The sequence below is a fragment of the Dicentrarchus labrax genome, unplaced genomic scaffold (genome assembly GCF_905237075.1).
Source record: "Dicentrarchus labrax unplaced genomic scaffold, dlabrax2021, whole genome shotgun sequence".
Classification (NCBI taxonomy): Eukaryota; Metazoa; Chordata; class Actinopteri; family Moronidae; genus Dicentrarchus; species Dicentrarchus labrax.
Window position 1 is genome coordinate 815,323 of NW_026136721.1, and position 23,678 is coordinate 839,000.

General features: G+C 40.3%; 2 protein-coding genes and 1 long non-coding RNA gene across 13 annotated transcripts in view; 2 read left to right on the forward strand and 1 right to left on the reverse strand.

The window, feature by feature from the left end:
* The window catches only part of LOC127355198 (melanoma receptor tyrosine-protein kinase), a 43,227-nt gene extending 38,469 nt beyond the window's left edge, over positions 1-4,758 (forward strand). Inside the window, exon 27 of the mRNA XM_051385820.1 lies at positions 1-4,758. Coding sequence (XP_051241780.1) covers positions 1-356 — 356 coding nt within the window. The 3' untranslated portion in view covers positions 357-4,758.
* Positions 3,723-23,678, reverse strand: part of LOC127355199 (NACHT, LRR and PYD domains-containing protein 12-like) — a 24,525-nt gene continuing 4,569 nt past the window's right edge. The window contains exons 2-12 of one of the 11 annotated variants that reach the window (XM_051385821.1): positions 20,239-20,551; positions 17,581-19,384; positions 17,293-17,466; positions 15,882-16,055; positions 14,767-14,940; positions 10,082-10,255; positions 9,124-9,300; positions 7,658-7,834; positions 7,078-7,254; positions 6,134-6,307; positions 3,723-5,570 (exon numbers count right to left, since the gene is read on the reverse strand). In XM_051385821.1, the coding sequence (XP_051241781.1) occupies positions 5,561-5,570; positions 6,134-6,307; positions 7,078-7,254; positions 7,658-7,834; positions 9,124-9,300; positions 10,082-10,255; positions 14,767-14,940; positions 15,882-16,055; positions 17,293-17,466; positions 17,581-19,384; positions 20,239-20,515 (3,492 nt within the window). In that variant the 5' untranslated portion in view covers positions 20,516-20,551 and the 3' untranslated portion in view covers positions 3,723-5,560. Of the gene's footprint in view, positions 5,571-6,133; positions 6,308-7,077; positions 7,255-7,657; positions 7,835-9,123; positions 9,301-10,081; positions 10,256-14,766; positions 14,941-15,881; positions 16,056-17,292; positions 17,467-17,580; positions 19,385-19,769; positions 19,837-20,238; positions 20,552-23,678 lie in introns of those variants that run through there. The other 10 variants (XM_051385826.1, XM_051385823.1, XM_051385824.1 and 7 more) reach the window with 10 other exon arrangements.
* Positions 14,041-23,678, forward strand: part of LOC127355253 (uncharacterized) — a 55,026-nt gene continuing 45,388 nt past the window's right edge. Inside the window, exon 1 of the long non-coding RNA XR_007881708.1 lies at positions 14,041-14,413. This is a non-coding gene — a long non-coding RNA (uncharacterized LOC127355253). The remainder of the gene's footprint in view (positions 14,414-23,678) is intronic.

The following is a 23,678-nucleotide window of genomic DNA, read 5'->3' on the forward strand; positions in this document are numbered from 1 at the left end:
AGTACATGAACCAGAGTTTGAGTGAAACCAGCCGCAGCAGCAGGCTGTCGGAGGTTTTGAATCCCAACTACGAGGACCTGACCCTGGGCTGGGGTGCTGCCTCGCTCCCGTTCCCGCCGGATGATCTGAAGCCTTTCGTCCGAGTTCCTGAGGGACCTGAATACCTGAACACCGCCCGAAGCTCACTCCCCCTGGCCACGAGCGACAGCCTGGACAACCCGGACTACCAGGCTAACTTCCAGCCGCAGGCCACGCCCAACACCATCTCATTAACGGGGAATGGCCTGTTTCTCCCGGCAGCGGAGAACCTCGAGTACCTGGGTCTGGGTGCTGCACTGCACGCCCCTGTCCGCTAGGACGCAGTTACATTCACGCACTTCAAACTGAGTTTCTTTGGAACTAAAATATCGCCTACTTTGATCTAGGCTGCTGACAGTATTTAAGTTAGCTGTTTTATTGTACATTTGTCCAGGAAATGCTGACAACCTGCACGCTGAGTGTTGCTTAACGGCAGCCAGACAGCAGTCACTGAGAAGGAGAACCAGGATTTTCCCAGGGATTTAAACTCACAAACGGGATGTTTTGTTGAACTTTTAAATGGCTTCATTAACTTGTTTGATGTCTCAAACAAACAAACAGAAATATTACTAATATTATTATTATTGGGAAAGACACTGCTGCATGACGGATTCAAAATCCAAGAGGTACCAAGCGGCAAACTCTGCGGGAGCAAATGAACACTGAAGTAACATATTAGAACTCAACTTTATAGCAGAAATAAACATGTTTCCAGCCTGATGCAAGAAAACACTTTTTTGGTCTCTTTAGCTAATTTCCCCGTTAATGACAACTGTACAAGGGGTGATTTTTTGATAACTCATCCCTTTAAATTATGTTAAGGCTTAAAATTGACAGGTGGTTGCCATCACAGGTGGCTGTTTTCAATAACCACGCTCATAGTATAATTAGCATAATTAGCATCTTTGCCCCGTTTTTGGATTAGCCGGGAGCCGGTGGAGTCTTAACTGCCAAGATGGCGATGGCCAGAGCCGACCACACTGAGCTTCACAGTGGCTCTTCAAAGACTCACAGTCTTTGTCTATTTTTAATTATAGTCTATGAGAGGCACATTGACCCACTTCCATCTTTCCTTTGCATGAGTTTGTTTGTCGATGCTAAAGAAATTAGGAAATGTTTTGGAAATTCATAAACTGACATTAGCAATCAAGCACAGAAGTTTAAAAAGTGCAGAAGCGAAGTGGGTTTACCAAAGAATAAAACTGGAGAATTTTCGGAAAAAGTTACAAGTTACACGATCTGTATTGCTTCATGTAGTCTTGATAAAGGTTGCGAGGGAACAGTATTAAGGAGCACATTATGGATCTGCAGCTGCATCTGGCTTTATCCAGCACAGTGGCGCCCCCAGCTGCTGGTGTGAAAGCTCTGCAGCTCATGTCCAAGGACAACACTTTATTTATTTATTCAGCATTTATAGGTGATTTTCATTTAGCACATTATAATGTAGTAATGAGCAGACATAAGGATAATTTTAAGTGTATATTAATTTTACTGTACTTGTCAACAAGTATTACAGCTGTGTTTTAAAATACTCATTGGGAGTTATAGTTGTTAACAAATACATTTGTAAAAACTTAGATCTGCTAACAGGTACATTACAGTGTGTTATAAACCATGTTGTGTTTGTAAATGCTAAATAGGAGTGTTACAATTTATTCTGGTCATTAGATCTATTAAATGATTCGTTTTTAGTGTAACACTTTTTGTGTTATAACTAGGGGTGTATTGAAAAATTATGACATTTTGTTTGGTGATATTGATTCTCAGGAACACAATCGATTTAAAGCTCTGAAAGCTAGATCACAGTGTTGTAAACCGAGGACTATCATGTTAGATGGGACAACGATAAGTACAAATCCAGATCCCTGCGTAAACCTTTCTCTACTCAGATTTTATGCAGATGATGGTGTGTTCTTTACACTATAACACTACTATAACAACTATTTTTGCAAACATCGCAATATATCTGTTTGCTTACAGTATTGCAATATATTGAACCATTACCTTTGTATGGCCATGCACCAGATTTTTGACAATTCATAGCCCTAGTTATGACAACATATCACGTTATTCTGTTAAATCACAAAAAGAGCAATATGCTGCCGATCCTAAACTTCAAACTCATCTATTTCCATCGAATGCCTCTGCTTAGGAAATCTTTCATACTTGATCTTCTAAAGTCCGAAGCTCTTGATTTAAAACTTTAGTCCATAAAAAGTGCTAAATTGAAGCCACAGCGATTCAATTGAAGAATAGTCGTGTTCATAAAAACTTCAAAGAAGAATATTGTTAGCAGTTATATAAAGCGTTCGGTTCTACATCAGATGTCACAGTTTTTATGCCATAGCGCAGATTCTCAAAGACTCCTCATCTCTTCAGTGCAGTCTGCTGTTAGATGAGAGAACTGAAGTGGAAACATTTTTTATGTCATGCTGCAGACATTTTGAAAGTTTCTGTTTAGATTGGTTTTGTTTTATTTGGATTTCTTGTGGCTGATACACTGCAACAGCCGGAGTTTGTGGTTTATTGTGTACATAGAAGGAGGAGTGGAGTTTCTTTTTGGAGAGATAAACAGTGTTTCTGTCAGACAGGTGAACTAATCGTGGGATAATCAGAGATACAGAAATGTAGATACTTCATTTGATGCTGGTGTAAGTCTGCACGGTTGCTATTTTGGGGTCAAGATCTGTCAGTTAACAATACTGAGAAATGCAGACTGTACTAAGATATCGACTGTAACTCGCTTAATTCTAAACCCATTTTCATGAAATTTGGTTTGTTATAAAGGTGAGGCATTGTACTTAAATCGTTTCATTAGTAAAATAATAAACAAACTAGTTTTGACTTAAGTAACAACATTTTGGTTTACCTGCTATGTTTTTTGGTTAATTATCTATCACCACTGATTGTTCAGTGATTTAGATAAATAGAGATTTATTACCTGACATTTTTAGTAGTCAATCATAGTCTTCCTTTTTCAACAGGAAATCATTTAATTCAACATTCGTGAGATCCAAACGGTGACAGTTGATATTGCACACTCACATCAAACTGAGAACGGAGTATCTTCATTTCTCTATCTGTGGAAATAACGGTGTAAAGATTAACATTTGGGTTCACGTGGTAAATTCACTAAATCTTCAGTCGTTATTTGAATTGAAATTGAAAAAAGTTAAGCTTAGATTTCTTGTTTTACATATGTACCCACATTGATGATTTGGTGTAAAAAGTTTTTTATTCTGCTTTTACTTGACAAGAATGAGCCAAACTCTGACTGTCCGAACTATTACTTCTTGTTACACTGCTGTTAGAGGAACTGTACGGAAGCTGAGACACTGGTTGATTATTCTTCAGGTTCTTAAGGGCATTTTTATCTCAAAATGTTCGTTGCTGCACATCTTAAAAAAGTGTTATTACAACGAAAGCTTTTTTGCATTTTGGAGACTTTTTTCCCACTCAAATGTGAAAGAATCCATAGAAACAAATAGCATCAATTCAATCATATTCATCCTGTTGTTCACAGCGCAATAATAATTTCTCAAAAAAAAGTAAAAAGAAAAGATGTTTGTTTATATGAGTTGATTAGTTGGAGATGGACAAGGAGGTGACAACAGCAGACAAAGGTCAAATAATGGAAAACAAGATAGAAATCAAACTTTTTTTAATTGTTTTTTAACATAACAAAAAAAGATAAACAGTGACAGCACAAACATATTGTTAAAATTGCTTTACAAAAAAAGAAATAAGGCATAAGGCAAAGAAAAAGGACAAAAATGAATAAAAGTCTAATAACCTAATAACTGTGTACAGACTAGACCAAGAAATAGTGGTTAAAATTTTATTTTATTTTATGTATAGCTGGTGATAACACCCCACAGTAGGTAAAGGGGTGTAAAGGACCATTTATATAGTGTACAGTCTAGTGGGCAGCTGGATGTTCTCTCTAATGTGTCCAAAAAAGGGTTCCATAATTTGTAAATTTTTTAATTAAATTAGAGAAAAAAACATTTGTCTAAAAACTAAAGAACAGTAAGTCATGAACCTGCTGGTTGGAAAGATATCTTTCCATTTCAGAAGGATCAGCCATCGGCTAAGAAAAGTGGAAAAAAGGCCAGTCTTGACTTCTGACCGGGAAAGTGTGGGAGGTGACCCAACCTGACTGATTTATAAAAAGCAGTCGTTCATTAATTTCTGTAAAGAAAACTAAATTAAAATGTTACTTTTCAGAGTAATTTCAGATCTAGATATGTATATTGACAAAGCCTCGACTCTCTGATAAACAGCCTCATCCTGCAACAACCTTTGACTTTTTGAGTCATACATAATAGAAAATATATTCTTACAATAATTATAATCATTACGCTTCTGAGGCGGCAGTTTGATACCTTGATATCTTTGTTATCTCAAATATTGATAAAAAATCACCACAACCGCTGACCTGATGTTGAGATAATGACAATAATTAAATAATTATCAACCAGGACGTCACTGACCTTCCGTAGAAAATAACACTGAGGAATTATGTTGAATGTCTGTGAAAGTTGTTTTATTGTGTAGCATTTTAGCTTTAGTTGTTCTGAAATGTGAATTTAGTTGTGAAGCCACAGTTTGAGAAATCGTTGTTGTTTACAGGGCACAGCCAACTCTGAGAAAACATTAAAGTTGCAGTTTCCTCTTTTATTGTTTGTCATTGCATAATGTTCATTATAAAAGCTTTTGTGGTCTCAATATGCAGCGGTCTGTTTTTATACTTTATGCCACCAATTTTCTCCCACAAACATCTTTTGTCTTACATTTTTCATCCCCAAAAATCTTTGACGTAACAACGACATTGTACAGAAAGGATAGCTGACCGAGGTTCTGAGTGCCCAACTGTTATTGAAGCATAGTCCCCCACTGTTGCTGTCATCATCTTCTTCATGATCATCATCATCAGTCACTACCATTAGTGTAGTTGTTGCTACTGTTGTTGCTGTGCAACTGTCTGTCTGTCTGTCTCTGTCTCTCTGTCTCTGTCTCTCTCTCTCTCACCCCAACTGGTCGAGGCAGACGACCACCCACCTAGAGCCGAAGGGTCTGTCCTAGGTTTCTGCCTCTTAACAGGCAGTTTTTCCTTGCCCCTGTCGCCAAGTGCTTGCTCATGGTGGTACTGTTGGCTCTCTGTAAATGTTATAAGGAGTCCTGAGATAACTTCTGTTATGAATTGGCGCTATACAATTAAAATTGAATTGAAATTGAACTTTCTGTCTTCAGAATGACGTCGCCCCCTTTTTGGTAGTTCAGACTGCAGCACTGAGAGTCGTCTCCACTGGTTGTGATTCCTCTGTCAGTCACTGCTGGATGAAGCTCTCCTCTCCACTCTACCTCCCAGTAACATTGCCCAGTCAGAGCTGATGCTGCTGCTTCAACCTCTCTGGATCATCAGGACACAGCTGATCCTCCAACACAACCTCCTTCCTCACCACTCACACTCTGACTGAGATCACTTCCATCTGAGGAGAGAAGAAGACAGACAACAGAAGTCGTAAATCAGTGTTTACAGAGACTCCCTCCATCAGCACATCCAGTATAAAGAGCAGCAGGGACTTCAGTCCAGTTCAGACCAGCAGTGGAGCGGCTGTGTAGTGTAGCCTGCTTCCTTTCAGCTCTCATGTTAACGTATTGGAATGAACATACTGAGCTGAAGCTCACAGACCTGCAGACACTTTGGACATCAAGTCTGTTGACTCTGCAGATTTCACTGAAGTACACAGTGGAAATAAAGTGCTGAGAGTCCCTGAATGCATCATTACTGCAGAGACAGAGAGACATTCACTGCCCACTGGAATGATGCATTTACTGCTGTTAGGGTTCAAAGCTGATAAAAACCACAGTTGAATGTTTCATCTGAAATCTTACAGGACAAATGTGTAAATATTAGAAATATTTGGACAGAACAAGATGATTGTCTGTCCCCATTCTCCTCTCACAGCTTCACTGAGTAAAGAAGTACTGGATCTGTGTTTAGTCCATTACTGCTGGAACCACCATGGACTGACTCAGACCCTCTACTGACCTCACAGTCTCCAGTCTACAGTGTGGACTCTCCACAAGATCAGACAGCAGCTTCACTTCTGAACCCTGCAGCTCGTTGACACTCAGGTCCAGCTCTCTCAGATGGGAGGGGTTGGACTTCAGAGCTGAGACCAGATAATCACAGCTGATCTCTGACAACCTGCAGCTTATCAATCTAAATAAAGAATAAAAGATGAAGATAAAATCATTTATAATCCAGTCAGATGTGTTCAGGTTTTAAATGTGGAGATCAACATTACTATGTCCTAATCAATGAGCTTTTCTCTAAAATGAGTAGAGTGACTTTGTCATTGTGTTGACTTTTGTCTTTGTCACATTTTTCCACCTGCGATTCTGTTTTTACATCAGCAGGTGAGCCGCCTGTGGAGGAGGCTCGTTGTTAATGACGTAGCCAATCAAAACGATGGAAACCAATGTGGTAACCAATGACATGTCACATTGTCTCATGTTTTGTTTTCCTTTATGTTGTTTGTATGTGGATTCAGTTTGATGTCAATCATCGATGTAAATAAAAGATTATTTAAAAAAGGATGAATTTTGGGGAAATGTGAACAAACAGACAAATGTTGGAAAAAGCAAAAAGTGAATCTATTTATTGTCTGATAGTTGAAATAGAGATTATTGATTTATTCATTGTATTTATTGTCATAATTTCTTTTAAAACACATGGTGGGGAATATAAGATGGAAATAAAGAGTGAATTATTCAGTGTAGATTCTTCTTGTTATATGAAGGTCTTAAATGTGGAGCTCAACATTGCTCTGCTACAGTCAATGGACTAAACCACTGAAGAAGAAAACAGACTTTAGCATTAAGATACTCAGTGTGGATCAGTATAATATCAGCCTTATGTCTGCACTTTACTGTCAGCACAACTTTCACATCACATTCATCTCAGCACAGAAGGAACAAATGGTGTCTGACCTCAGAGTCTCCAGTCTACAGTGTGGACTCTCCAGAAAACCACACAGCAGCTTCACTCCTGAATCCTGCAGCTTGTAGTTCCAACTCAGCTCCAGCTTTCTCAGATGGGAGGGGTTGGACTTCAGAGCTGAGACCAGATAATCACAGCTGATCTCTGACAAACTGCAGTTCCTCAGTCTGAATAAAGAACAAATAATGAAGATGAAATCATTTATAATCCAATCAGATGTGTTCAACATTACTATGTCCTAATCAATGATACTTTATTGATCCTTTTATAGAGCTGTGTGTGTGAAGGATCAATATCAATGATCAGACATTATTTGTGGATACAAATTGAAATGAACAGAAAGCATAGAAGTATTTCTCCTTCAGTAAAGTTGATCAATGTGAATAAATATTAGTTCAGAAACACAAGTCTTTGTGACTGCAGACTAAATTTAGTTCAACAAACATGAAAATATGAACAAAAGGAAATGTACAACTTTATGGATGTAAGTTATGTATGAACATAAATTAGGTTCAATTGTTAATGAAACATATCAGATCTACAACAGTAACAGAGAGTCAGTGAACTGACCCCAGAGTCTCCAGTCTACAGTGTGGACTCTCCAGAAAACCACACAGCAGCTTCACTCCTGAATCCTGCAGGCTCTTGTTGTCACTCAGGCCCAGCGCTCTCAGATGGGAGGGGTTGGACTTCAGAGCTGAGACCAGATAATCACAGCTGATCTCGGACAACCAGCAATTCCACAATCTGAAAAAGGAATAAAAGACGTGAGTTTAGAAGACAATGTTCCTGCTTGAAATCATTCAGTGTTTAATAATCTGTTCAGAGCTGAAGAAGGTTTAGAATGTACAAGTTTAGAAAATGGAAACTCCAAACACCTGAACCCAACAGGATGCAGGTTGCAAACTGTAAAATACAAAGAGTGAAACAGAGCTCTCATTAATATTAATGACAACGTTCTGCTGCTTCAATAAAGACGTAGTGACTTCAGCTCTTAACCTCTGCCAGCTCCACCAGTGGCTCCATCTATAAAAACTCATGTTGTGCAGCCAAACACAAAGAAACACCCACAGAAACTGATTGAAGGTTCCACTCAAGATCCCAAAGTTTACAAAGATACCAAATATGTCAGGATGGATTTTGGAGAAATGTGAACAAAAAACGGGTACAAGCGGCCGAAATGGGTTTCCTCAGGAGGGTGGCCGACGTCTCCCTTAGGGATAGGGTGAGAAGCTCGGACATCCGCGAGGGACTCGGAGTAGAGCCGCTTCTCCTTTGCGTCGAAAGGAGCCAGCTTAAATGGTTCGGGTATCTGGTGAGGATGCCTCCAGTGCGCCTCCTGAGGGAGGTGTTCCTGGCACATCCAGCTGGGAGGAGGCCACGGGGCAGACCGAGGACCAGGTGGAGGGATTATATCTCAACACTGGCCTGGGAACGCCTCGGGATCCCCCAGTCAGAGTTGGCCGATGTGGCCAGGGAAAGGGAAGTTTGGGGTCCTCTGCTGAACTTGCTACCCCCGCAACCCGACCCCGGATAAGCGCATGAAGATGTATGTATGTACGTGAACAAAAGACATCTAAGATATTTCTTTTAGGAATAGTGGAGTCATAAAATCAAATCAGCTTCACTTAAAACTATTCAGTCAGTATAAGCATCACATAGCTTCATAACAATGTTGGAAAAAGCAAAAAGTGAATCTATTTGTTATTGTCTGATAGTTGAAATAGAGATTATTGATTTATTCATTGTATTTATTGTCATCATTTCTTTTAAAACACATGATGGGGAATATAAGATGGAAATAAAGAGTGAATTATTCAGTGTAGATTCTTCTTGTTATATGAAGGTTTTAAATGTGGAGCTCAACATTGCTCTGCCACAGTCAATGGACTAAACCACTGAAGAAGAAAACAGACTTTAGCATTAAGATACTCAGTGTGGATCAGTATAATATCAGCCTTATGTCTGCACTTCACTGTCAGCACAACTTTCACATCAGATTAATCTCAGCACAGAAGGAACAAATAGTGTCTGACCTCAGAGTCTCCAGTCTACAGTGTGGACTCTCCAGAAAACCACACAGCAGCTTCACTCCTGAATCCTGCAGGTTCTTGTTTCCACTCAGGTTCAGGTTTCTCAGATGGGAGGGGTTGGACTTCAGAGCTGAGACCAGATAATCACAGCTGATCTCTGACAAACTGCAGTCACTCAAACTGAATAAAGAATAAAAGATGAAGATAAAATCATTTATAATCCAATCAGATGTGTTCAGGTTTTAAACATGGAGATCAACATTACTATGTCCTAATCAATGAGCTTTTCTTTAAAATGAGTAGAGTGACTTTGTCATTGTGTTATTGTGGATCATCATAATGTCAGCCTTCTACAGACATCATGCAAATGTCAGCACAACATTCATAAACCTATTGATGTCAACACTGATCAATAACATGCTGCTGATCTCAATCAGGTCTGGAATCAGAGGATCGATACTTGCTCCTTAATAGAGCTGTGTGTGTGTGTGTGTGTGTGTGTGTGTGTGTGTGTGTGTGTGTGTGTGTATGTGTATGTGTGTGTGTGTGTGTGTGTGTGTGTGTGTGTGTGTGTGTGTGTGTGAAGGATCAATATCCATGATCAGACATTATTTGTGGAAACACATTGAAATGAACAGAAAGCAAAGAAATATTTCTCCTTCAGTAAAGTTGATCAATTTAAATAAATATGAGTTCAGAGGATCTTCTGTATCCAGATGTGACCATTTACCAACAATGATAAACATTCATTTACTTCAACATCTAACAGCGGACATTTTCTACAGTTTCTATAAGAAACACAAGTCTTTGTGACTGCAGACTAAACTTAGTTCAACTAACATGAAAATATGAACAAAAGGTACAACTTTATGGATGTAAGTTATGTATGAACATAAATTAGGTTCAATTGTTAATTAAACATATCAGATCTACAACAGTAACAGAGAGTCAGTGAACTGACCTCAGAGTCTCCAGTCTACAGTGTGGACTCTCCAGAAAACCACACAGCAGCTTCACTCCTGAATCCTGCAGCTTGTTGAGACTCAGGTTCAGCTCTCTCAGATGGGAGGGGTTGGACTTCAGAGCTGAGACCAGATAATCACAGCTGATCTCTGACAAACCGCAGCAACTAAATCTGAATAAAGAATAAAAGATGTGAGTTTAGAAGACAATGTTCCTGCTTGAAATCATTCAGTGTTTAATAATCTGTTCAGAGCTGAAGAAGGTTTAGAATGTACAAGTTTAGAAAATGGAAACTCCAAACACCTGAACCCAACAGGATGCAGGTTGCAAACTGTAAAATACAAAGAGTGAAAAAGAGCTCTCATTAATATTAATGACAACGTGCTGCTGCTTCAATAAAGACGTAGTGACTTCAGCTCTTAACCTCTGCCAGCTCCATCTATACAAACTCATGTTGTGCAGCCAAACACAAAGAAAAACCCACAGAAACTGATTGAAGGTTCCACTCAAGATCCTAAAGTTTACAAAGATACCAAATATGTCAGGATGGATTTTGGGGAAATGTGAACAAAAGACATCTACAATATTTCTACTTGGAAGAACCATAGCCACAAACAGAAGAAGCCCATAGTTCACCACCAACAGGTTCATGTGTCCAACAGATTTCCCCCACTCAGCGACACAGTCTGGTTATTGGCAGCTCAATGGTCAGAAACTTGAATCTAGCGAAGCCGGCGACAACAGTTAAATGTATCCCTGGGGCCAGAGTGGGCAACGTCGAATCGTATTTAAAACTGCTGGCTAAAGGTAAACGTAAATATAACAAGATTGTTATTCACGTGGGCGGTAATGACACCCGATTACGCCAATTGGAGGTCACTGAAATTAATGTGGAGTCCGTGTGTAATTATGCTAAAACTATGTCGGACTCCGTAGTTTTCTCTGGACCCCTCCCCAATGTGACCAGTGATGACATGTATAGCCGTATGTCGTCATTCCACCGCTGGCTGTCGAGGTGGTGTCCAGCAAACGATGTGGGCTTCATTGATAACTGGAAGCCTTTTTGGGGAAAACCTGGTCTGATTAGGAGAGACGGCATCCATCCCACTTTGGATGGAGCGGCTCTCTTATCTAGGAATATGGCAAAGTGTAGTTTTAAAACCTGACAGTCCAGAGTTGGGACCAGGAAGCAGAGCTGCTGTCTTACACACTTCTCTGCTCTTTCTTTAGAACAGTCACCCACCCAAAACCCCATAGAGACTGTGTCTGTCCCCCGACCACCTAAATTATTTAAAGAAATAAAAACAAGAGGAGTTCAACATAAAAAACCTAATAAAAATTAAAACTAACTCCTCAGTAGCACAAAATAAGAGAATGAAATGTGGACTGTTAAATATCAGGTCTCTGTCCTCTAAAGCTGTTTTAGTGAATGAATTAATATCAGATTATGATATTGATTTACTTTGTCTTACTGAGACCTGGTTGTCCCACGAGGAGTATGTTAGCCTAAATGAATCCACCCCCCCCAGTCATATTAATACTCACATTCCTCGAGGCACTGGCCGAGGAGGTGGAGTAGCAGCCATATATGATTCGAGCGTTTTAATGGACCCTAAACCTAAACTAAATTATAATTCATTTGAAAGCCTTGTTCTTAGTCTTTCTCACCCAAACTGGAAAACACTGCAGCCAGTTCTGTTTGTTATAGTGTACCGCGCTCCTGGACCGTACTCTGATTTTATATCTGAATTCTCAGAGTTTTTATCAAGTTTAGTCCTTAAATCAGATAAAGTAATTATTGTACACAAAATCCTTTCCTATCTGACCATTATTTAATAACTTTTGAATTCATATTATTAGTTTATAAGCCATTAGGCAAAACTTCCTACAGCAGATGTCTATCTGACAATGCTGTAGCTAAATTTAAGGAGGAGATTCCATCAGTTTAATTCAATGCCATGTCTGAATATAACAGAGTCCTATAATAACTTAAGTCCCTTCCAAATTAATAAACTTGTTGATAGTGCTGCAGGCTCAATACGATCACTGTTAGATTCTATTGCCCTTATAAAGAGGAAATTATTAAAACATAGGAGATTAGCACCATGGTACAACCACCAAAACCGCCAAAGAAAAAAGCTAGGAAATCGGAAAGGAAATGGCGCTCTTTGAAATTATTAGAATATCGCTCAATTTGGCAAGATAATCTTAAAACCTATAGAAAGGCCCTCCGTAATGCCAGAGGAGCCTATTACTCAGCACTAATAGAAGAAAATAAGAATAACCCTACGTTCCTCTTCAGCACTGTAGCCAGGCTGACAGAGAGCCACAGCTCTATTGAGCCACATATCCCCATAAACCTAACTAGCAACGGTTTCATGAGCTTCTTTTATAATAAAATTATTACTATTAGAGAGAAAATGAATCACCAACTGCCATCAACAGGTATCACTGGCTCTCCAAGTTCAGGAACTTTAACTAATGTAAAATCATATATATATATTGAGACTGTTTTTCTGCTATCAATCTTCATCAGTTAACTTCAATAATTTCTTCAACAAAGCCATCAACCTGTCTATTAGACCCGATCCCAACTAGGCTGCTTAAAGAAGTTGTAACCTTAATTGGCACTTCTTTACTGGATATGATTAATCTTTCTTTATTATCAGGATGTATACCACAGTCCTTTAAAGTAGCTGTAATTAAACCCCTTCTTAAAAAGCCCACTCTTGGGTGCCCAGTTAACTCAGTCGGTAGAGCTGGTGACCCATGTACGGAGTTGCCGCAGCGGCCCAGGGTTTGAATCCAACCTGCGGCCCTTTGCTGCGTGTCATCCCCTCTCTCTCTTACCCCCTTTCCTGTCTATCTTCGGCTGTCCCTATAAAATAAAGGCAATAAAAGGCCCAAAAAATAACTTTAAAAAAAAAGAGCCCACTCTTGACCCGGGGGTTTTAGCCAAATATAGACCGATTTCTAATCTCCCCTTCCTCTCTAAGATTCTGGAGAAATTTGTCACCAAACAGTTGTGTGACTTTCTACATAACAATAGCTTATTTGAGGATTTTTTTTAGTCATGATGTAGAGTTCATCACAGCACAAAGACAGCTCTGGTTAAAGTTAATAATGACCCTTTTGATTGCTTCCGACAATGGACTAACTATTCATTAACGATGAATCTTCCATATATACTACAGTTAGTCATGGAGTTCCACAAGGTTCTGGACTTGGACCAATACTACTTTATATATGCTCCCTTTAGGTAACATTATTAGGAATCACTCCATTAACTTTCATTGCTATACAGATGATACACAGTTATATCTGTCGATCAAGCCAGATGAAATTAATCAGTTATCTAAATTACAAACATGTCTTAAGGACATAAAATCCTGGATGACCTGCAATTTTCTGATGTTAAACTCAGAAAAAAACAAAATTCTTGTACTTGGCCCCAAAAACCTTAGAGACTCACTGTCTAAAGATATAGTTACTCTAGATGGCATTAACTTGGCCTCTAGCACCACTGTCAGGAATCTTGGAGTTATCTTTGATCAGGATTTGTCATTTAATTCCCACATAAAGCAGACCTCCGGGACCGCCTTCTTTCATTTACATAATATTACAAACATCAGAAACATCCTGTCACAGACGGATGAAGAAAAACTAATCCATGCATTTGTTACTTCTAGGCTGGATTGCTGCAACTCCTTATTATCAGGTTGCCCCAATAAGTCCATTAAGACGCTCCAATTAATTCAGAACGCTGCAGCACGAGTACTGACAGGAACTAGAAAAAGAGATCACATCTCTCCTGTACTAGCTTCTCTGCACTGGCTCCCTGTAAAATTTAGAATAGAATTTCAAATCCTCCTCCTCACCTATAAAGCTCTTCATGGTCAGGCCCCTTCATATCTGAAAGAGCTCATAGTACCCTATTACCCCACGAGAGCACTGTGTTCTCTGAATGCTGGGCTACTTGTGGTTCCTATAGTCTCTAAAAGTAGAACAGGAGCCAGAGCCTTCAGTTACCAAGCTCCTCTCCTGTGGAACCAGCTTCCAGTTGTGGTTCGGGAGGCAGACACCCTCTCCACATTCAAGAGTAGGCTTAAGACGTTCCTCTTTGATAAAGTTTATAGTTAGGGCTGGATCAGGTGAGTCCTGAACCAACCCTTAGTTATGCTGCTATACGCCTAGACAATTGGGGGATTTCCCATGATGCCCTGAGCTCCTTTCTTCCTCTCTTTCTCTTTCTGCACTCATTCATGTTCCATTAATGCATGTTACTAACTTCACTTCTTCCCCGGAGTTCTTGTGCTTTCTCGTCTCGCAGGTTCTCATGGATCCTGGTGAAGCCTCCTACCATGGTCCTGCTTGACTGCCATTGCTAATATTACCAATTGTTTTTATTATTATTATTATTACTACAGTTACTATTCCTATTGTCACTGGTCAAGACTGAATTATCCAGTGTAGATTCTTCTTGTTATATGAAAGTTTTAAATGTGGAGCTCAACATTGCTCTGCCACAGTCAATGGACTAAACCACTGAAGAAGAAAACAGACTTTAGCATTAAGATACTCAGTGTGGATCAGTATAATATCAGCCTTATGTCTGCACTTTCCTGTCAGCACAACTTTCACATCAGATTCATCTCAGCACATAAGGAAAAAATGGTGTCTGACCTCAGAGTCTCCAGTCTACAGTGTGGACTCTCCAGAAAACCACACAGCAGCTTCACTCTTGAATCCTGCACGTAGTTTTCACTCAGCTCCAGCTCTCTCAGATGGGAGGGATTGGACTTCAGAGCTGAGACCAGATAATCACAGCTGATCTCTGTCAACCTGCAGTTCCTCAATCTAAATAAAGAATAAAAGATGATGATGAAATAATTTATAATCCAATCAGATGTGTTCAGGTTTTAAATGTCGAGATCAACGTTACTATGTCCTAATCAATGAGCTTTTCTTTAAAATGAGTAGAGTGACTTTGTCATTGTGTTGACTTTTATCTTAACATCAGCAGGTGAGCCGCGTGTGGAGGAAGCTCGTTGTTAATGACGTAGCCAATGAAAACAATGGAAACCAACGTGGTAACCAATGACATCTGCACCAGCTGATGCGTTAACTGCTGTTCACTGTTGCTTTATCTGGTCTGCACTGGTTAAAATAAAGACTGTATCTGCACAGAGAGCATCTGTCTCTGTGTGTTAATCCATCACAGATACTTTTACTGAGTGAGAGACGCTTTGCTGAAGCAACGGAGGAAAACACAATATTAGAGAGAAATGTAAAAATAGTTTCAGGTCATTATGAAACTATGGTGGAGGAAATTAGACCGTGGTGGGCCACCATAGATTGGCTAATGAATGGGAAACACTGTGTGTGTGTGTGTGTGTGTGTGTGTGTGTGTGTGTGTGTGTGAAGGATCAATATCAATGATCAGACATTATTTGTGGAAACACATTGAAATGAACATAAAGCAAAGAAATATTTCTCCTTCTGTAAAGTTGATCAATGTAAACAAATATTAGTTCAGAGGATCTTCTGTATCCAGATGTGACCATTTACCAACAATGATAAACATTCATTTACTTTAACAACTAACAGCGGACATTTTCTACAGTTTCTATAAGAAACACAAGTCTTGTGACTGCAGACTAAACTTAGTTCAACTAACATGAAAATATGAACAAAAGGTACAACTTTATGGATGTAAGTTATGTATGAACATAAATTAGGTTCAATTGTTAATGAAACATATCAGATCTACAACAGTAACAGAGAGTCAGTGAACTGACCTCAGAGTCTCCAGTCTACAGTGTGGACTCTCCAGAAAACCACACAGCAGCTCCACACCTGAATCCTGCACCCTATTGTCACTCAGGTCCAGCTCTCTCAGATGGGAGGGGTTGGACTTCAGAGCTGAGACCAGATAATCACAGCTGATCTTCGACAACCAGCACTCACTCAATCTGTATAAAGAAGAATGAAATTATTTATAATCCAATCAGATGTGTTCAGGTTTTTAATTACTATGTCCTAAGCAATTAGCTTTCCTCTAAAATAAGTTGAGTGACTCTGTCATTGAGTTATTGTGGATCATCATAATGTCAGCCTTCTACAGACATCATCACACATATAAAAAACCTTCTGTATAGGAAAGTTTTATTTCTGTACATCAAAGAAATGCACCAGGAGATGCCTGTAATAATATTATATTTTATGTGTGTGAGTGGGTGTGTTGGTTGTGGTTTATGGTTGTGTGTGTAACGCTGCGTTACCACCAAGGTGAATAAAATTATTCTCGTGAGTAGATTAGATACAAAGTCAATACAAAAATTCTAATTTTTGCTGGCCAACCTGAATGAAACAAATTTGGCGAAGCAAAATTCCCATTCTCGATTTTGCACAAGTTGAAATTTTTTTCAAAAAATGTGCGCATATCACGGGGAGTTTGCAGTGTTGTATGGGATCTCATATCTCTAGCCTGCACACACACACACACACACACACACACACACACACACACACACACACACACATTACTCACACCACTCTCCGACATCCATATCAACATACAAACAGCATTTCTGATGCATAGATCTGCTTCAGTGCCTAATAAAATATCCAATAGTGTCCCTAGTGGAAACCAGGGAAATTACATACATATTCCCAATAGGGCAAACCCTATACAGTGGCTCAATCTGGTGGAAAATGGTAAAACTGAAAAAATAATGGACTTGATACAGTAGGATGCATTATTTTATGCTGCAAAGCCCTGGGGTCAAAATGTGGTGTTTCGATTTCATGATTTGAGTTTTAAAGCCTATTTACTTTAATATATATTTCATACTCAGAACATCGTTAGTTGGGGACGGCCATAAATATTAGGAACAACAGGATGATCCAGTGTTGTTTTTCTGAGAGTGTAAACTGTTTCATTTTTTAATCCATTGTGAGTCTGATTAGCCTGTTCTGTGAGGTTCTTCTGATGCAGGAACTTTTAGACTCTAGTTCCTAGCATTAGTTCTTCTCGTTCAATAGTACCTGAAACTTAATGGCTGAAAAGCAGCTTATGAAATCTGAAATCCTGATGACCAAATTTAATGATTCAAACATTTTGACATGAGAGAAACTATTTACCCTGCAAGGAGGTGATAGTTTAGAGACATATTTCAAATGATTGAAGACAAACTAATTTGATCTGACCTGAGTGCTTCCAGTTTACAGTGTGGACTCTCCAGTCCAGCAGACAGCAGTTTCAGTCCTGAATCCCTAAGGATGCTGAGACTCAGGTCCAGTTCTCTCAGACTAGAGGACTGGGAGCTGAGAACTGAGGACAGTGCTTCACAACTTCTCATGGAGAGGTTACAGCGACTCAGTCTGGAGAGACAATAATCAACAGACAGAATAAAATTTGTGTTATTAATACAATAAAAAATAAAACAGACAGTAGAGTATTTAAGTAATAATAAGTCCAACTCTCTCTGTACTTACAGAGCTTTGTTGGAGGCTTTGACCACTGGCAGCAGCCTCAGAAGAGCCTCCTCTGAACCAGAATATTTCTTCAGGTCAAACACATCCAGATCTTTTCCTGATGACAGTAAGATGAAGACCAGAGCTGACCACTGAGCAGGAGACAGTTTATCTGTGGAGAGACGTCCTGAACTCAGGTACTGTTGGATCTCCTCCACTAGAGAACAATCATTCAATTCATTCAGACAGTGGAACAGATTGATGCTTCTCTCTGCAGAGAGATTCTTAATGATCTTCTTCTTGATGTACTGGACTGTTTCCTGATTGGTCTGTGAGCTACTTCCTGTCTGTGTCAGAAGGCCTCGTAGGAGATTCTGATTGGTCTCCAGGGAAAGACCCAGGAGGAAGCGGAGGAATAAGTCCAGGTGTCCATTTGGACTCTGTAAGGCCTTGTCCACAGCACTCTGGTGGAGATGTTTCAGATTCTGTTTGTCTTTAAATAATATAGACTTCAGGAATGTTGTTAGTTGGTTTGCCAGCAGATTGACTCCGGAGTTGATGAATGTCAGATGGACATGAAGAGCAGCCAGAAACTCCTGAACACTCAGATGGACGAAGCAGAAGACCTTGTCCTGGTACAGTCCACTCTCCTCTTTAAAGATCTGTGTGAACACTCCTGAGTACACTGAGGCTGCTCTGACATCGATGCCACACTCTGTCAGGTCTGATTCATAGAAGATCAGGTTGCCTTTCTGCAGCTGCTCAAAAGCCAGTTTCCCCAGAGCCTCAATCATCTTTCTGTTCTCTGGACTCCAGTGTGGATCTGTCTCAGCTCCTCCATCATACTTGGCGTTTTTCTGTTTGGACTCAACCAACAGGAAGTGGATGAACATCTCAGTCAGGGTCTTGGGCAACTCTCCTCCCTCTCTGGTCTTCAACACATCCTCCAGAACTGTAGCAGTGATCCAGCAGAAGACTGGGATGTGGCACATGATGTGGAGGCTTCGTGAGGTCTTGATGTGGGAGATGATTATGCTGGCCTGTTCCTCATCTGTAAATCTCTTCCTGAGGTACTCCTCCTTCTGTGGGTCAGTGAACCCTCTGACCTCTGTCACCATGTCAACACACTCAGGAGGGATCTGATTGGCTGCTGCAGGTCGTGAGGTTATCCAGAGGCGAGCAGAGGGAAGCAGTTTCCCCCTGATGAGGTTTGTCAGCAGCACATCCACTGAGGTGGACTCTGTAACATCAGTCAGGATCTCAGTGTTGTTGAAGTCCAGAGGAAGTCGATACTCATCCAGACCGTCAAAGATGAACACAACCTGGAACTCTTCAAACCTGCAGATTCCTGCTTCTTTGGTTTCAGTAAAGAAGTGATGAACAAGTTCCACCAAGCTGTACTTTTTCTCTTTCAGCACATTCAGCTCTCTGAAAGTGAATGGAAATGTGAACTGTATGTCCTGGTTGGCTTTGCCTTCAGCCCAGTCCAGAGTGAACTTCTGTGTTAAGACTGTTTTCCCAATGCCAGCAACTCCCTTTGTCATCACTGTTCTGATTGGTTCATCTCTTCCAGGTGAGGGTTTAAAGATGTCTTCTTGTCTGATTGTTCTTTCTGGTCTGTCTGGTTTCCAGGATGCTGTTTCAATCTGTCTGACCTCATGTTCATCATTGACCTCTGCAGTCCCTCCCTCTGTGATGTAGATCTCTGTATAGATCTGGTTCAGAAGGGTTTGGTTTCCTGCTTTAGCAATTCCCTCAAACACACACTGGAACCTCTTCTTCAGGTTAGATTTAAGTTTTTGCTGGCAAACTCCAGAATGACTTCCTGAACAAACACAAACAAAAATCATCAAGGTTGGCAGTCAGTGTGTCTGGGTGATCCTGTCTCATCTTTGTATTCACTTTATCTGCCTCAAAAAAAATTTGCCTCCAACTCAGCCTGAACTTACTTTTGTTAATAGAGAATGGTGCTACCTCTGATTCTATACATGCTGAGGGTTTCTGCACTATCTATCAACTGTATGTCCTTGCTGTATATAACAATAATTCCTGGTTGTTACATGACCTTAAGTGTAATTGCACACCCAAATTCTGCTAGCTTGCTCCCTCCTAGCATTTAAAAGATGTAGCAGAGAACTGCACAGGACAACCCCTGTAAAGAGGTGTGGCCTCGTGGCAACGTGCTGTGTAATGAGAGGTAGGACACCAACCAGAGTTATCGTTATCTCCATATATCCAGATAACCGGACCAGCCATGAACATCTGCTGTCAGACTCATTAGGGATGTTCTCAGGGCCTAACTTTGCTGTTGAATAAAATCAAAATTTTAATTTAGACAGTTTGAAAGTTAACATGCGGCCCAACGACTCTGCAAACAGGTCGGGAGGTTTAAGACTGGTTCTGTGAACTCCTCACATTACCAAATTCTCTGACCATAACATCAGTACTGACCGAGGCCCAGGACCAGATTTCTCCTTTGATTGTCGGGAGTGATGAATCTGAGGTAAATCTGCTCCTCTGAGTCTGGCGTTACTGAAGGACAGAACTGATCTCATTTTGGTGATATTCCTCAGTTGATAAAAACTCAACCGTGCTGCTTTCTGTACACGCTGCTCTGGGATCAAGTTGTGTCAACCTACTCTTTTTACCTGAAATACAAATAAATAAAGTGTGACTGACCTTCTGGTCCTGAGCTGGTGTCTGCTTGACTCTGCACCAGATCGTTCCTCTTTATCTTCTCGAAAACCTTCTTGGTCACCTTCAAAGCTCCATCAAGGTTAAAGGTGTTTACCATCAGGTCCACTGTGTCCCGCCTTTCTTTTGCCTCTTCCAGCTTGGATTCTTTGATGGGTTTGTAGCCTTCCAGGATGTCGGGCTGCTTTAGATACCATTTGAAGTTCTTGAATTCCTCATCTTTTAAATCCTCTAGAGTTTTGAAAAGGTCCTCTGCTGTCATCGTGGCTCTCTGTTAAAGTCAGGTAGTGTTGGCAACCTGAAGGAAAACAGTTACACAAATGTATCAGAGCAACAACAGGAGTTCTGACTGGACGACACAGGAGCTGTGTTAGTTTGCAGGATTAATGTGCAGAGTCCAGTTAAAGCTCCTCCTGCTGCTGGGATGAACTTAATGTCATTTTGAAGTGGGACATACTTATCAGATCGTTCTCAGTTTGTACATGTTAACGATGAATCTTCCATAAATACTACAGTTAGTGATGGAGTTCCACAAGTTCTGTACCTGGACCTTCTATTCACTTTATATATGCTCCCTTTAGGCAACATTATTAGGAATCACCCCATTAACTTTCATTGTTATGCAGATGATACACAGATGACATTAACCAATTATCTAAATTACAAACATGTCTTAAGGACATAAAAACCTGGATGAGCTGCAATTTTCTGATGTTAAACTCGGCCCCAAAAACCTCAGAGACTGACTGTCTAAAGATATAGTTACTCTAGATGGTATTACCTTGGCCTCTAGCACCACTGTCAGGAATCTTGGAGTTATCTTTGATCAAGATTTGTCATTTAATTCTCACATAAAGCAGACCTCCACGACTGCCTTCTTTCATTTACGTAATATAAAAAAAATTAGACACATACTATCACAGACGGATGCAGAAAAACTAATCCATGCATTTGTTACTTCAAGGCTGGATTACTGCAACTCCTTATTATCAGGTTGCCCCAATAAGTCCATTAAAATGCTCCAATTAATTCAGAACGCTGCAGCACGAGTACTGACAGGAACTAGAAAAAGAGATCACATCTCTCCTGTACTAGCTTCTCTGCACTGGCTCCCTGTAAAATTTAGAATAGAATTTCAAATCCTCCTCCTCACCTATAAAGCTCTTCATGGTCAGGCCCCTTCATATCTTAAAGAGCTCATAGTACCCTATTACCCCTCTAGAACACTACGTTCTCTGAATGCTGGGCTACTTGTGGTTCCTACAGTATCTAAAAGTAGAACAGGAGCCAGAGCCTTCAGTTACCAAGCTCCTCTCCTGTGGAACCAGTTGTGGTTCGGGAGGCAGACACCCTCACCACATTCAAGAGTAGGCTTAAGACGTTCTTCTTTGATAAAGCTTATAGTTAGGGCTGGATCAGGTGAGTCCTGAACCATCCATTAGTTATGCTGTTATAGGCCTAGACTATCGGGGGATTTCCCATGGTGCACTGAGCTCCTCTCTTCCTCTCTCTTTCTGCACTCATTCATGTCCCATTAATGCATGTTACTGACTTCACTTCTTCCCTGTGTCTTCCCCCGAGGTCTTGTGCTTTCTCGTCTCGCAGGTTCTCATGGATCCTGGTGGAGCCTCCTGCCATGGTCCTGCTTGACTGCCATTGCTAATATCACAGATATTATTGTTATTATTAGGGACCGAGCCAGCGAGCGCTGGAGGTCCCTATTGTTTTTGTTCGATTTCTTCTTCTTACCTATTCTTTTTAGCCCCCTTTGACTGCATTTTTGCCCCCCTGAACATATACGAACATAAACTCAATTTTATTTGACAAACTTGTCAGGCCTGGTGAAAATGGAGATATTAGATGTGTCGCTTTCGGGTCTGCCACTAGGTGGCGCTACTATTGAGAAAAGTATTTTGACTTTTTTTGTTGCATAATAACTCCCACATCGTTTGTCACACATTCAAAAACCTTATATCCACGCGTTCGGTGAAGCTGAATCTCTCCATATAGGCCCCGCCCATTTCTGCCTGTAATTTTTTTTCTAGAGTGCGAAATGTCCTTAAAGTACTTTTTCGTGTTCCTCCTACACGTTTTGTCCAATTCGCACAAAATATTACACCTAGCACCTGGGGACCGCCCTGGCAAAAAAAAATTTGAACATTTTTGAAATTTCAAAAAATAAGAATGCTATAAAATTCACACTTCCTGTACATTTTTCGTCAAAAAAAGGAAGTGGACCATTTCTCCACATTGGTATGTCCGATTGACACCAAGCCTCTGTCCATAGTTTCTCATGTCTTTCTTCGGCATCGTGCAAAATTTCAGGCCATCACCACTAGGTGGCGCTCTTTAAAATGAAGAAGTTTATATCTCTGCAACGGCACGTGTGATTTAATTGAAACTTGGTAGGATGCTTGCCCATGGCTCCCTGAGGCTCACCTAAAAAGGGAAAAAAATCACGCCACTGGGTGGCGCTCTGGTGGCAGTGTAAACCACTGTGCGGAGACAGTACTTATGAATATGAAATTCACAGGACACGTGAAGAGTGGTGCCTGAAGGTCACATACCAAAAATCGTGTTTGTCATGTTTCATTATAATATTATAATAATAATAATAACAGTAGGCGTCTTTTAGCTGCAGAGGCCTAATCTGTGCCCATCTATCCAGATAAAAGTTTGTAGTATTTGTAGAGTGTGGAACCTCTCATTGCAAGGCACAGTACAGAGACAATATGAACAATATTGAGACCCCCCCACATAGGATAATTATCGATATCAACTGATATGAAACACTTATATCGTGATACATTTTTCAGCCATATCGACCAGCCCTAATTAAAAGTTGTGCTATTTACGACATTCCGTCAAACGGCGTGTCCGTGGCATAGCATCAAAGTCAGCCATTTTGAATTCCAGCTCATTTTCTGTGATTTTTCACCTTGTATTTGAACGAACTCCTCCTAGGGAATTTATCGAATCAACTTCAAATTTAATCAGCGCAATCTAAAGACATTCATGATTGAAAGTTGTGCTATTTACGACATTCTGTCAAACGGCGTGCCCGTGGCGTTGCGTTGAATTTCGACCATTCACCATAAACAGATAGTATTCAATTCAATTCAATTTTATTTGTATAGCGCCAATTCATAACAGAAGTTATCTCAGGACACTTTTCAAATAGAGCAGGTCTAGACCGAACTCTTTACTACTCAACTTCAGTGTACAATGTCCAATCTCCACTAAACTTCACATATTCTGTTACAGTCCTAGCCTGAATACGTCCTCACAACTTCAGTGTACATTATCTGATCTCAACGAAACTTCACATTTGATAAGAGTCCTGCCCTGAACACGTCTACATGACAATATTCAGACATAGAGATAGCGCCACCTACTGGCAACAGGAAGTAAGCTCTGCATGGCGA